Source organism: Strix aluco, chromosome 15, assembly GCF_031877795.1.
Source record: "Strix aluco isolate bStrAlu1 chromosome 15, bStrAlu1.hap1, whole genome shotgun sequence".
Lineage (NCBI taxonomy): Eukaryota > Metazoa > Chordata > Aves > Strigiformes > Strigidae > Strix > Strix aluco.
The window spans coordinates 21,097,181-21,109,400 of NC_133945.1; the positions used below are offsets into that span (position 1 = coordinate 21,097,181).

At 53.9% G+C, this 12,220-nt stretch overlaps 1 protein-coding gene across 8 annotated transcripts in view; it reads left to right on the forward strand.

Moving 5' to 3' along the window:
• PRKCB (protein kinase C beta) overlaps positions 1-12,220 on the forward strand; it is a 131,346-nt gene that overhangs the window by 55,134 nt on the left and 63,992 nt on the right. For all 8 annotated transcript variants that reach the window (XR_012625236.1, XR_012625237.1, XM_074840761.1 and 5 more), the window contains one exon: positions 10,833-10,944. Coding sequence is in view for 6 of the 8 variants with exons in the window: in XM_074840761.1 (XP_074696862.1) it covers positions 10,833-10,944 (112 nt within the window). In the remaining 2 variants the exon portion in view is untranslated. The remainder of the gene's footprint in view (positions 1-10,832; positions 10,945-12,220) is intronic.

The window sequence follows — 12,220 nt, forward strand, 5'->3', positions numbered from 1 at the left end:
GCCCCTGAGGGCTTTGCTGTGCCGGGAGCGAGCAGCGTCTTGCAGCGCAGGAGCTGCTGCCCGCTCGCTGTGTGGCTCGCAGGGAGCGAGGCACGGGCGGTCGAGGATGGGGCTCCGTCGCTCTGCTCACGGACGTTGCTCGGCTGGGGTTCTAGCCCCTCTTTCTCTATCTCGGGACGCCTGCACGGCGCTTGGGGTGGGTAGAGCTGCATGAGAGGGAAGCGATGGCTTTGCCCCACGCGCCTCCATGCTGCTGTTTCTGGGCAGTTGCTCTCGCTGCCTCTGCGGCTGCTCCTCTGCAGTGGGCGCCCACTGAAACCGGGCCGGGAGAGCTGGAGAGGGCACGGGGCGAGGAGGAGGGGCTGGAAGGTGATCCCTTCCCTGAGAGTTGAGTTTGGCCATCCAGGCACTCTAACGGGCTTGCACACGCACGTGCGTCCGGGTGCCTCTGCACGGTGCTGGCGCTCGGGGTGTGGGTGAGATGGCAGAGCCCCTCTGTCAGCCGCGCTGCCGGCCCTGAGCCCGCCGGGCAGCCAGTGGTGCTGGAGGTTTTACAACCACCTGTGCTGCTGAGTAACGTCACGCTGTGAGATTCCTTCTGGCCTTGTGGATTTAGCTCTGACACTGGCGCTTGCTCTCTTCTCTGTCATCTAAAACGTGTGAAGAAAATGGCAGTGAGACCCACTTGCGGATCTAGCACCCTGCAGACCTTAGTCCAGGCTTCAAGCGGTGTGTGGCATATATCCAAAAATATATACATTTAGATATTTGTGCATGCAGAGATGAAATCTTGCACCTAAAGCAGCCTTATACATAATGTAACCATAGAAGGAGCTGCTGTCTGAGCAGAGCCCCCAGGCTCACTCCCCGGGCTGGGTGGCTGCGGGCATCCAGAGAGGGTGAGGGGACCACTGGCCCTGCAGCTGCGTGTGGCCCATTGCTGCTGCGGGAGCAGCTGGGTGGGTGCTCTGGGGCAACAGGGCTAGAAACCCTTCCTGGTTTGGTGCAAAACCAACAGAAAAGGTGCCAGCGAAGGCGATCAGGGCAGAGGGAGATGGAAATGCTGAAACCACTTAACCTTGCTCAAGGAAAATGAGTTTGGCAGGGGAGAGTGGGGACGGCTGTCATCCAGATGCCACCTCCGGAGCTTTGCTCGGGCGCTGGGCAGCCCGCCCGGGCGCCGCTTTCTCATCCTTGCTCATCATCTGGGTGGCAGCTCGCAGCTGGCAGGAGAGGCAGCAGGTACCAGGGAGATGCTTCGCCTGTTTCTCTGCGGCGTTTTGGCCGAAGGGGGATGCGATGCTTTTCTTTTTCTCCCCACCAGCCCTCTCCAAGCTGGGAGAGCCCTCGGACAGCCTGGTCCTGCTCCCTGATCAGCCCCTGCCCAGCAGGTCTCTCCCACGTCTGTCTCCTCCTGCCCTGCGGCTGCAGGTTACTGTGGGCAGCCTCTGCCTGGGAAGGGAAAGGTTTAAATTAAATCTCAGTTGTCCCATTTTAAGAGGCGCCACTCGATACCAGAGCGTGTGTAAAGGCCCTTGATCGAATTCTCTGTGGCTGGCTTTTATTGCTGGGTGAGAGTTGCCACTGTGGCTCATCAAGCAGATGGGTAAAAGCTGCCCAGTTGGTGTTAATTAATTTTTAATACATTATTTCTGGAAATGAAGAGAGGAATGCAGATGCTTGGGAGTTAAAGCAGGGAGCAAAAATGGCACTTTTGTAGGTGGATTTTTTGGTCGTTTGTCAAAGCCCTCTGGGAAACCCTCTGGTTTGTACCCCTGCACGACTCTCAGCTGGGGTGTAACTGGGGTGCATGCAGGGCAAACTTTGTGCCTTCTGCACTGACAATCAAGCTTCTTACAGCAATATAATCCTTCAGGAGCTTTGAATCAGGAGACAGAAAACTACTTCAGCAAACAGCAGCGTCCTGTCTGCTTCAGGAATGAGCCCAGGACACAGGCTTCATTTGGAACTGATGCAAAGCTCCTGTTTTCCTCTGCTCTGTTGTTGCTAATAACCACGGCATGACTCCAGAGCGACCTATAATTATGTCAAATGCTGGTAGCATCTAGGTTGTAATGGTTACAGCTATGCGCTTTTCCAGTCGGTGCAGCAATCTGGCTGTCTTTCCTTTCACAAATACAAATATCCAGTGAAATCTAGCAGAAAGAGTGAGTTTAATTTATTGCATTTGTTTAAACCTTGCAGCATGTTTGTTGTTACAGTGGGCCACATGATTTTGCTGAGCTGGAGAGGGAAGAGATTTGTTCAGGGAGATGGCATCCCCATGCTCGGCATCTGCAGGGGCAGAGCGGCGGCTGGAAGAGGCGGCTCTGGCTGGGGCTGCAAAGGAGAGATGCTGCAGTTCCCGCCAGATCCCAGCCTGGGCTGGAGCTTTTAATGCCAGCTGGCTGCTGGTTTTCATCCCCAGAGCTGCTCTATTCTAGTATGCTAGTCATGGAGCCCAGGGAAAAAAAGAAAATGTATTCAAAGAAAAAAATATTCTGACTTTGCTCCTTGATCTCTTTATCTTGCAGTACTTCATAGTTACTTGAGAATCAAGGAGAAAAACATTTTGCATCCTGTAAAGTGCTTATGGCATATATGGATGCTTAATTTTAAACACCTGAGTAATACTAGTTACTTAAATAAAACTCATCTGTTTGAAGTTAAGTATGGGCTTAAGTGCTTTATAGGATGGTGGCTTGTGCCTGTATCAAGCAGATAACCCTGGGGGGAGGCTGACATTTTACACTTTTCAGAGCATAACAAAATAACTGGAGAGCGGTGAAATGTCAAAGTCTCTTTCTGTTACTGTTGACTAGTCCTACTTTGGAGCAGTTTTCTGTTTGAGCTGGTTGTGTTTGAACCTCCTTGAGGAGGGCGCGAGCGTGTGTGTGTTTAACCTTGCAAAGCCCGCTGAATAGGAATCTTCCATCTAGGAGAGGAGGACTAATTACACAGATGTGATAGGGCCTCTAAGTTAAAAAAAAAAAAAAAAAAAAAAAATTATTTGCTTTCTGCAGTAGAGAATGAAGCTGTAGCTATAAATTCTGGTACTGAAGACAGCGGGGCTGCTTTCCTGCTGGATTGCTCTTAAGTCATGGCAGGTTTTGGGTTGGGTTTCTTTTTGATGGCTGAAGATGTGATGGTGGGCCTGTGTTCTGGGCAGTGGCGTTGCCGAGGACGGCGTGTGCGTCACACAGCGCTGGCTAGCTGAGGGCAGGGCCATTTTTACCCTTTCCCTCTCTAGCCTGGACCGGCTGTGCTGTGCTGGGGAGCAGGGCTGGGCCTGCCTTCCTCCAACAGCCCCGAGCCTCACCCAGCTCTCGCCTTGATGACGTTGTGGTCTCCCCGGCATCCCCAAAGCGAAAACTGGAGAGGGTGGCCAGCCCAAAGCCACCGATCCCAGTGTTAAGCTCTGCTGTTTTTCATTACGTGCTCTCCTCTTCGCAGGAGGCAGAGCTAGCGTGACCATTCAAGCTGAAGTTTTCTGAAATATGGCAAGGTCTTCAGGAGCTGAAGTCAGGCATGTGTAATGTAATCCAGTTGGCAAACCTAATTATAGTCGGAGCTATTAGTAGAATGCATAATTATTTAAATTGTAGACAAAATAATCATTAAAATGACCTTCTTTGCATTATCCTATTAAAGGTCATCTAATCAGGATGCATTAATAAATATCAGAGCTACTCTAGGAAGGTAACAGGCCAGTGTAGATTCGTTTCAATTTTGCATTTAATTTTTCCACCGTTCGCAGCTTTAGGAGAGGATTTCTCTAATGTTATCACCACGGCGCCTTTGGCCTCTCCACACTCTGTTTGCTGGAGGCAGAATCGTTTCATCTTTGTCTTGGGTTCTTCCTTTCTCGAAAAGCTCCAGAGTTGGGTGTTTGTACTGAAGAAGGTATTGCTGCCACTCTCTCCTAGAAGACGAGGCCCTTCCCAGGGCGTGGGTCGTACACATGGTGTTAGAGGCAGGAGCTGTCTTGGCAGCATCAGTACGTGGTCCTTATCCCTTCACGTGAAGCAGCACCGGCTCCAGGCTGACACTGGCAGTGGGGTGCGAAGAGGGCGGCTCCTCTTCCCTGACTTGGGCTTCTTCTCTAGAGCATTTGGGCAAACGTGGGCTGGCAACAATTAGCAGTGAGATGTCAGCAGCAGAACAAATGAAGACGCCGTTTGTACTACCTGAAAATTAGCAGCTCCTTCAAGTTTCTCCTTTCTGGGCTTATCTCCAGTGGGAAGGGACGCCTGCTGCTGGGTAGCGCCGAGGGGTTATTACCAAACTGCCTGTCGGGGTGGAGGTGGGATGCCCAGCTGCCTTCCCTTCCTCCAGGTGTGCCCGTTGAGCCAGGACCTCCCTGAAGATGCCAAGCACCCTCTTGGCCAGGTCCCGCCCCAGAGAGCGGGACCCCGATCCCTTCTGGCATCTCGCAGACCGTGGGGGTGCCCAGGGTCTGGTGCACAAGCAACTCTTCACACACATCCTTGCTGCAACTTCCTGCTTTCTTTTGTCTTGCTAATTAACTTCTCCAGCTCTGGTGGCGCGCCATCTGCCCCTTGGGCGAGGGCACATGCTCACTGCTCCTGCCGGCACTGCTGACAGATCCTGTGGGATGAAGATGTATCTGCCTTGCTCCCTCCCAGCACCTTCTGGTGCTTCCCTGGCTCTGCCGGAGCCCAGCTTTCTCCTGCCAGCCTGCACATGTCTTCAGCCCTGTAATTGAAAAGCTCTTCTTTTGTTTTCTCGGGCCGTGTGTCCAGTTAACCAGAGGCAGCAGCCTTAGCAGGCATGAAGGAGGGGATTGGAGAGGGCAGTGGGGTCTGTGCCCTGCCCGTAGCTCCGGGGACCGAGCGGCTGGATCTGAGCTGGGTTTGTGCAGAGCGTAACTACGGGGAGGGCGGTGAGGTGGGTGGTGCAGCCTGTGCCCCCCTGGGCAGCACTGGTGGGGGGGGGTCTAGAAAGGAAGCATCCTGCAGACGGGAGGTGTTTCAGGGGGTCTCTGTGCTGTTTCAGGCAACTCAGAGAGTTCACACTGTAAAAAAATGACTCTGAAGGCACAGGAAAGATAACATTTCTAAATGATGTTGAGATGCTGATGTTGCTCAGGGAAAAAAGCTGAGTTTGGATTTTTTTTGCTGCTCAGTAAGAGTGCGTTTCATTCGGCGTTGGCAGCAGCAGGAGAAGAATAACTGTCATCCATATCCCTCAAGTTGTCTGACTAGCAGATGAGATCTTTTGTCAATAAAAATGTATTAACTTGCTGGAAGCTGTCAAGGGCAGGTTTTATCTGCAGCCGCGTGTTTGACATGGAGGCAGCCCAAGCCGCGATGCTGGTGCCCACAGACGCGTTACCTGCTGCTGCCTTGCTGGCCGGGCTCGGGGACCACTTGCCCTTCCACAGCCAAGGTCCAGGCAGATTTGCTGCCTGCATCCTGCTGCCTGTGCTGCTGTGCCCTTGGGCCCTGCGCTGTGCAAGGTTTTCTGTGCCTGTGATCCTGTAAATGATAGAAAAATGGCTTTGGTGTCGCTGGTGTGGCTGTGTCAATCATCTTTCAAATGAGGCATACTGAAGCAGGCTTCCATGAGCTACGGTATTGATAGAAAAGGTAGCCCAGACCTCTGCTGCCTTGCCCTGCGCAGGACCTGGCTTTTCCTCTTGTGCGTAACCTTCTTTCAGCGGAGTCTCTATGGTTTATCACGGCTCTTATTGAAACAAAGACCCATCACTCTTTTTCTCTTGTTCTGTAACTCCTTTGCCTGGTTTTTGCTGGGACTTGGAGCTGTTTCTCACCAAAGGCGTTTTTCCAGCCCTGTGCAAGCAGGTGGGAAGAGGCAGGAGGTGCATCCCCGGGGCAGCAGCTCCCAGACAGGACAGGGCAGGCGAGTGGCCGACAGCCGGTCCTCGCAGAAGGCACGGGGTCCCTGTCGCTGGTGGCTTCAGTTCATCTTCCCCCACCACCTCCTGGCTTCCCCAAGAAGAACCTGTGCAGTAAGAAAGAGGATGATGCCCGGAGCTGTCTCAGGTGCCTGACCCAGCCCCTCACAAACCCTTCGCTCCCTGGGAGGACTGAGAGGCTTTTCCCTCTGGCGTCACCTTTAGAGTCCCTGTCAGGCCACTTCTGACCCTGCTGTGAATCGTTCCCTGCACACCAGGGGGGATTTTCCCCAGGGGAAATGTGGGAACAAATTGCAAGGTTCTTGGGTTTATGTCCACTGCCTGGGTTTTGTTAGGTGCAGACAGTAAAGCTGTTGCTGTATTTGCTCTGCTGTTACGCTGCTTAAATTGCTGGGAAATTCACTTTAGTCTCTTAACATGAACCGTGTTAATTCTTCTTCGGAAGAGATCATTTAAAGCTTCCTCTGCAGCGAGATGGGGAAAGCAGGGCCACGTAATCTTGAAGCAAACCTCTGTGGCTGTTCCATAGAGTCCAGCAAATGCTGTCAGTACGTGGGATGAAAATAGCACCAGCCCCGGGTGTGGGTCCGGGCTGGCCACTTCCCCGCGCTCTGCGGAAGGGCAAGCAGTGCTCCGGGAGAGCGATGGGAGCCAGGGCCTGCAGGGTTTATTTGCACGAAGAAACAGAAGAAACTTCAGTGCCCTTCATCTGTGACTAGTTTTAGAGAGCTGGACATGCTTTAAAAATGTTTTCTGGCTCGGACTGCTGGGCCTGAGGACGGGTCTGGTCCTCCCTCTGCCTCCTACCTCCTCCCTGCCCCAGGGAGAGGCGATGCCCATGCTCCGTCTGAGCTGGGTGAAGCTCAATTTAGTGCAGAAGTAAATAAAAGCCCAGGCGGCACTCAGCGCAGTGTCTGCAATTCTGGGTACGACAGAGGGCTGCTGCCCTTGCCAGGACACAGACTTTTGCGTGAGAAATAGCTGAAGCAAAACGCCCTTGTTGCCAGTCAGTGCTGTGCTGCCCCGCTCTGCTCTCACGCCTTGGCTCGCTGCCGCCTGACGAGCCTCTGCCCAGCGCCGTCCTGACACTGCCGCAGAGGAGCACACGGATTCCTGACTGCCGCGAGCTGTGAATAAATTATCAATCTGATCAATGCCACCAGCTGCCTGCCTGCATGTCGGTGGTAAGCGGTGCACCAGCATCTCCATTGGGGAAAGCGTGCGTTGCATCAACGCCGTGTTCAGCGAGCTCGGCGGCGGGTATAACCCTGGAGAAAGGCACAGGAGACTGCTGAGCCTGAGCGAGGGTCCGGCTGGGCTGCGCTCAGGGCGCCTGGAAGGCCACGAGTTGACTACTCACCTATGAATCAAATTTCTTGCGTTCCTGGGAGAGCTCGGACTGCTGTCAGCCCGGGCCCGCGCAGCCGCCTGTGCCCGCGGCGGGACGGCTGGGGCCGGCTCGGGTCGGAGCAGCTGGAGGTGTGTGAGGTTCTGGGGGAAGTCGGGGGCTGCGAGGTTTGCTCTGCAAATCGGGGCTGCGGTAAGTCAGGGCTGCAGTATTGTAGCGGCTCATTTCAGACCAGAAATCTGCTCTCAAGTTGAGACGCAGAAGCCGCTGCCTCTGCTGGGTGGGTGCTTGCAGGGTACCAGGTCACAGTCGGCAGCGGCTCCTCTCCTTCCCCGGCTCTCAGACTCCCTTCTTTGGGCTCACGTCCTCAGGGCACACACACGTCCCCCTGCTCGCAGGATGATGGATCTGTGGCAGCGCTGATTGGAAAGGTCAGAGCCTCTCAATGCAGTAAAACACTCCTAATGGCATTTTCCAGTTCTGCTCCAAAGCAAGCTTTTTCTGCCCTGTTCTTCAGGGACGTGCTGGTAGGATGGAGGAGGAGCGCCTTTTCTTGGCAAACTTCTTTTTAACCATTCTTGTTTTAAGTTTCTCAGCATCTGCATATGCAGTGATCTCGTCATCCTTGTCTCTGTGGTACAAAAATAGTCTCTTTGTAAAAAGACTTCAGTCTTGTTCGAAAATGATAGCCAGAATTTCCAGTTTCTGGCACCTTCTAAAGCACCAGTCAAGGTGAAACAGGCCCCCGCCGCGCCCCGGCAGCCAGAGTAGCGGCTCTGCCTCCCCCCGCCCAGCTGCTTCCATCGCCCCCCAACCCTTTGGGCCCTCTGGGTGCTGGCTTTCCCCAGAGCAGCCCCTTGGGGGTGGGAGCTGAAGGCGAAGCCCGAGGTGCCCCCGTGAGGGATCCGGCTCCCCCCGCGCGGAGGGTCCCTGCTCCTGGGGCTGAGATGCTGAGGGAGCGGCGGGGAACCTGCGGCCGCTCTGGTGCCAGCATGCTCTTGCCGCCGCAGCGCTGCTCGGTGCACGCTTTGCTTTTCTAGCTCAGGCTTTTTTAAGTCTCAGTTCCAGTGGGAATTTAACATCCTTCGCATGAAGTGGAACTCGTCTCATTTTGCATTAAGCTTGTGTTTTTTATGAATGACTAAAGCTTTCATTTGCCTAAACAGGAATATCTGTTTCGAGAAGGGAACACAGAAACTGGAGCACTCGGGGGCGATTCCTCCCCGTGTCACACGCTGGGGTTTGACTGGCACGTGGCTTCTGCTAGAGCTGCCCCCGTCCCGCTGCCGATGGAGGGTCCGCGGTGGCCGGCCGATGCCCGACCACCCCCGGGGTTGCCCTCCTGTGCGGCAGGGGCTCCGTAGGACGCGTGATTCAGTGTCCGACCAGAGGCCTCCTTTCTCCTGGGATGGTGCCAACAGAAAGCTTTTCATTTTCTGGGGTGCCTCATCTCCGGGAAGGCATCCCGAGCCGTTCCTGCTGGTGGGCCTGTGAGCGCTGCCCCGTGCCCGCAGGTGTTGGGCTGCCGGGGAGGGGGCTCATGCCGAGGAGAGAGCTCTGTTGTACCAGCAAAGCTGCTTACGGGGCTGCTCCTGACCTGCCCTACAGACGGAGCTCAGGTTATAAAATCAAGCAGGGGAAGTTTTCAAGGGCTTACAATACGTCCAGTGGAAGGATCTGACTAAACCTGTAAGCCTCTTTGAAAGGTGTGTGGGTTTATCGTGGTGCCCTGGGCAGCAGAGCTCGGGGTTACCCTGCCAGCACTGCCCTCACCATCGCCTGCCCGGCTCAAGGCCCAGCTGCCTGCAGTCTGCCTGCCCGAAGCTTTCCAGGGGGGAAATTCTCCTCCTGCCTCCTCTTCTAGCCTAAAATCCAGGTTTAAGTTGTCTGTGCTCTCTTATATGTCTGGGGAATGCAAGAGGCTTTCAGAGGTACAGTGTCACTTAAAGAACTGTCTTTTTGGTAGCTGGGGGTGTCCAGAAGACAGGTTAATCATGAGCCCTCGTCCCCTCAGCTGCCCTGTGACACAGCTGACACACAAGCTACCAGACAGGGGCATGTTGCACTCTGTGTCTAGAAGCAATTTGTTTAGGGTAAAATGTGAGATATTTTCAATTTCAAGTACAATACATTTGCTGAAGTGTGTACCTAATCCCTTGCACTTAACAGATGGAATGAAACGAAGCTCCGTTCCTCTTCCACCTTTCTGGTATCACTCGAGTTATCTGTGATGCTGTGAAATAATGCAGAATATTAGTGATTAATGCAGCTTCAATGCCATAGCGGGAGGAGAACTACTTTCAGGGGGAGGTAGTGTATTGGCAGCTATGTTATAGCTCAGTTCTGACTCCACTCTTTATTAATTTACTTAGCTCACAGTGCCCTGAAAAGGTGTCTTTCCTAATGCCCGGGCGCCTTTCCAGGCCATTAAAAAGCCAGTCAGCTCAAATGACTGTGCCAGGAGCTGCGCCTCATCCCTAACCCTTAAACAATTAACCCGAGATGAAATTAAGCCAGCTCCAGCTTGCCATAGTCCTCCCCCTTGCCTGGGTGCCGCTACCGAGCGCACAGCGCACCCGAGGGGGCTGCCTGCTCCCTGCCCCCCAGAGCTGAGCTGCCCACCCCGGCCTCGGCCGCGGCTGTGCCCCCTGCGCGAGGGCAGCTCCAGGGAGGAGCAGGCTGGGGCTGGGGCTCGACTTTGCTGCCCTGGCTTCTCCAGCAACCCCAGGCACTTAAACCACTGCTCTCGGCGCTGCCGTGGGGCCAGCAGCAGACATCCCCTTGTCCTGCCTCCTCTGGAACTTTGTGTTGGCTTAAAGTTGCTCTGCTTTGGGCCAAATAACTGAGGTTCGAGCAGAATTGCCTTGTCTTGCATGGAAGACACCAAGAAATACCAAATCCTTGGTCTGCCTCAGTCGTTTGTTCCAGCGGTTGATCCTATCTCCCTGTTGAGAAGGTGTTTCTCATTTGAATTTGTTTGGCTTTAACTTGGAGTCCAGGAGCCCTGTTAGCAAGGTGCCTGTGCGAGGCTGCGGTGTCCGGGATAAACTGGGCTCTCCTGGTTTTGCTGGTGCAGAAAAGTCTGCCCTTGGGTTTAAGAAAGCCCAAAATATTAAAGTATACCCTAAGCAGCTTGATTCCCTAGGAGTGTGCTGGGGAGGGGTTGGCACCAGCGCACAAGATGTTTACTGGGTAGTCTTAATATAGATGGAAACCATGGGGGGTTTTTTTTCTGCGTTACCCCACTGGGTTGATGTGGAAGTTGAGTAGTGTCCAGCCCTGATGTTGGTTCTTACGTACCAATTTCACCTGGTGTTTTCTGTGCTAAGACCAAGTTATTTAAAAACAATAAATCCCCAGACAAGCCAGTGCATTGCTTTTTCATTGTTATGGCAACACATATAAAGAGTAATAAAGCTGGATCTTGGCGACTGTTGGAAAAGGTCCACATCAGTCAGTGGCAGTTGACTGAAGTCCATTAACAGCACCTCCGAAGCCAGCTGGCATGTGAAATGTGGAGAGTGGTGGGGCCTTGCCAATATTTGATGCAAGTTTATAATCTTTTATCTTTTATTTTCCTCCTAGGATCCCCGGAGCAAACATAAATTTAAAATCCACACGTACTCCAGCCCCACCTTCTGTGACCACTGCGGGTCGTTGCTGTACGGGCTCATTCACCAGGGGATGAAATGTGACAGTAAGTGATGAAACCGGGGGCTGCGGCAGCAGCAGTGGGGGGACCCCGGCACCCCGAGGCCTTGGGCAGGGGCTCCCTGGCACCCCGAGGCCTTAGGCAGGGGCTCCCAGCCCGTCTGCACTGTGGCCAAGACCCCATCCCCTCTGCCACCAGTGCAGAGCCCGCTGCTGGCTCTGAGGGGCTGGGCATGAGTGGGCACCTTCTCGCCTCTCGTGGGGAGCCCCCCTGAGTCCTTTGGCGAGAGGGGAGGGCAAGGTGTCTGGCTGGGGGGGATTCTGCCTGCATCCCCCCTGCAGCATTGCCCTCGTCCCCTTCGTCCCCCCCACAGCATTGCCCTCACCACTCTCGTTCCCCCCTCAGGATTTCTCTTGTCCCCCCTCAGCATCTCCCTTGTCTCCCCACAGTGTCTCGCTCATCCCCCCTCAGCATTTCCCTCATCCCCCCCTCAGCATCTTTCTTGTCCCCCCCCATCGTCTCCATCATCCCCTCTCAGCATCTCCCTTGTTCCCCCCCATAGCATCTCCCTCATCCCCCCCTAGCGTCTCCCTCATCCCCCCCAGCATCTCCTCGGTTCCCGGTTCTCCTCAGCGCCGGCTCCGACTGACACCCCGTGGCCGCGGCGGTGGCTGCTGCGGTGGCTCAGCCTCTCCTGAGCGCTTGGGTCTGCACGAGCCTCCCCTCGGGCACAGCAGTACCTGGGGAATTACTGTACAGAGAGGAGAAAATGGAGGATGAAAGGAGAGGGAGAGGAGGCAGAGAGGGATCAGTTATTTTCCGAGTTAATCTTGTACATTCCTATTTAAAAGGGCTGTGAATACACAGCGCTGTCTGCGGGGAACAGCATACTCTGCTGCTCGCCATGTGCTGCCTTTCTCATAAATATAGAAGCTTGCTGACTGTTGTGGGAACAGTGTATTCATTATCACCTTTAAAATGTTAGCAAGTGGAAATGAATTTCTTTACAATATAAATTTTTATATATATATTTATATATTTTATTATATAAATTTTTGTATGTATATATATACCCACACATACGCGGGTCATTTTTAATGCCCCTTATCAGCTCCTGGGGAATCTAGCGTGGCACCATGGGTGTGATGGAAGAGAAGTTGGATAAATCAGCAAAACTCAAGCAATTAGAGTAAAGACCCAGAACTGCCGGGGTGGTGGGTCCCCGTGTCCAGGCAGGGCTCTGCCAGAGCCTCTGGCTGCATTTGAGGGTCCATTTGCTGCATGTTTATCCCAGAATCCCTCACAAACATCCCCCCTTAAA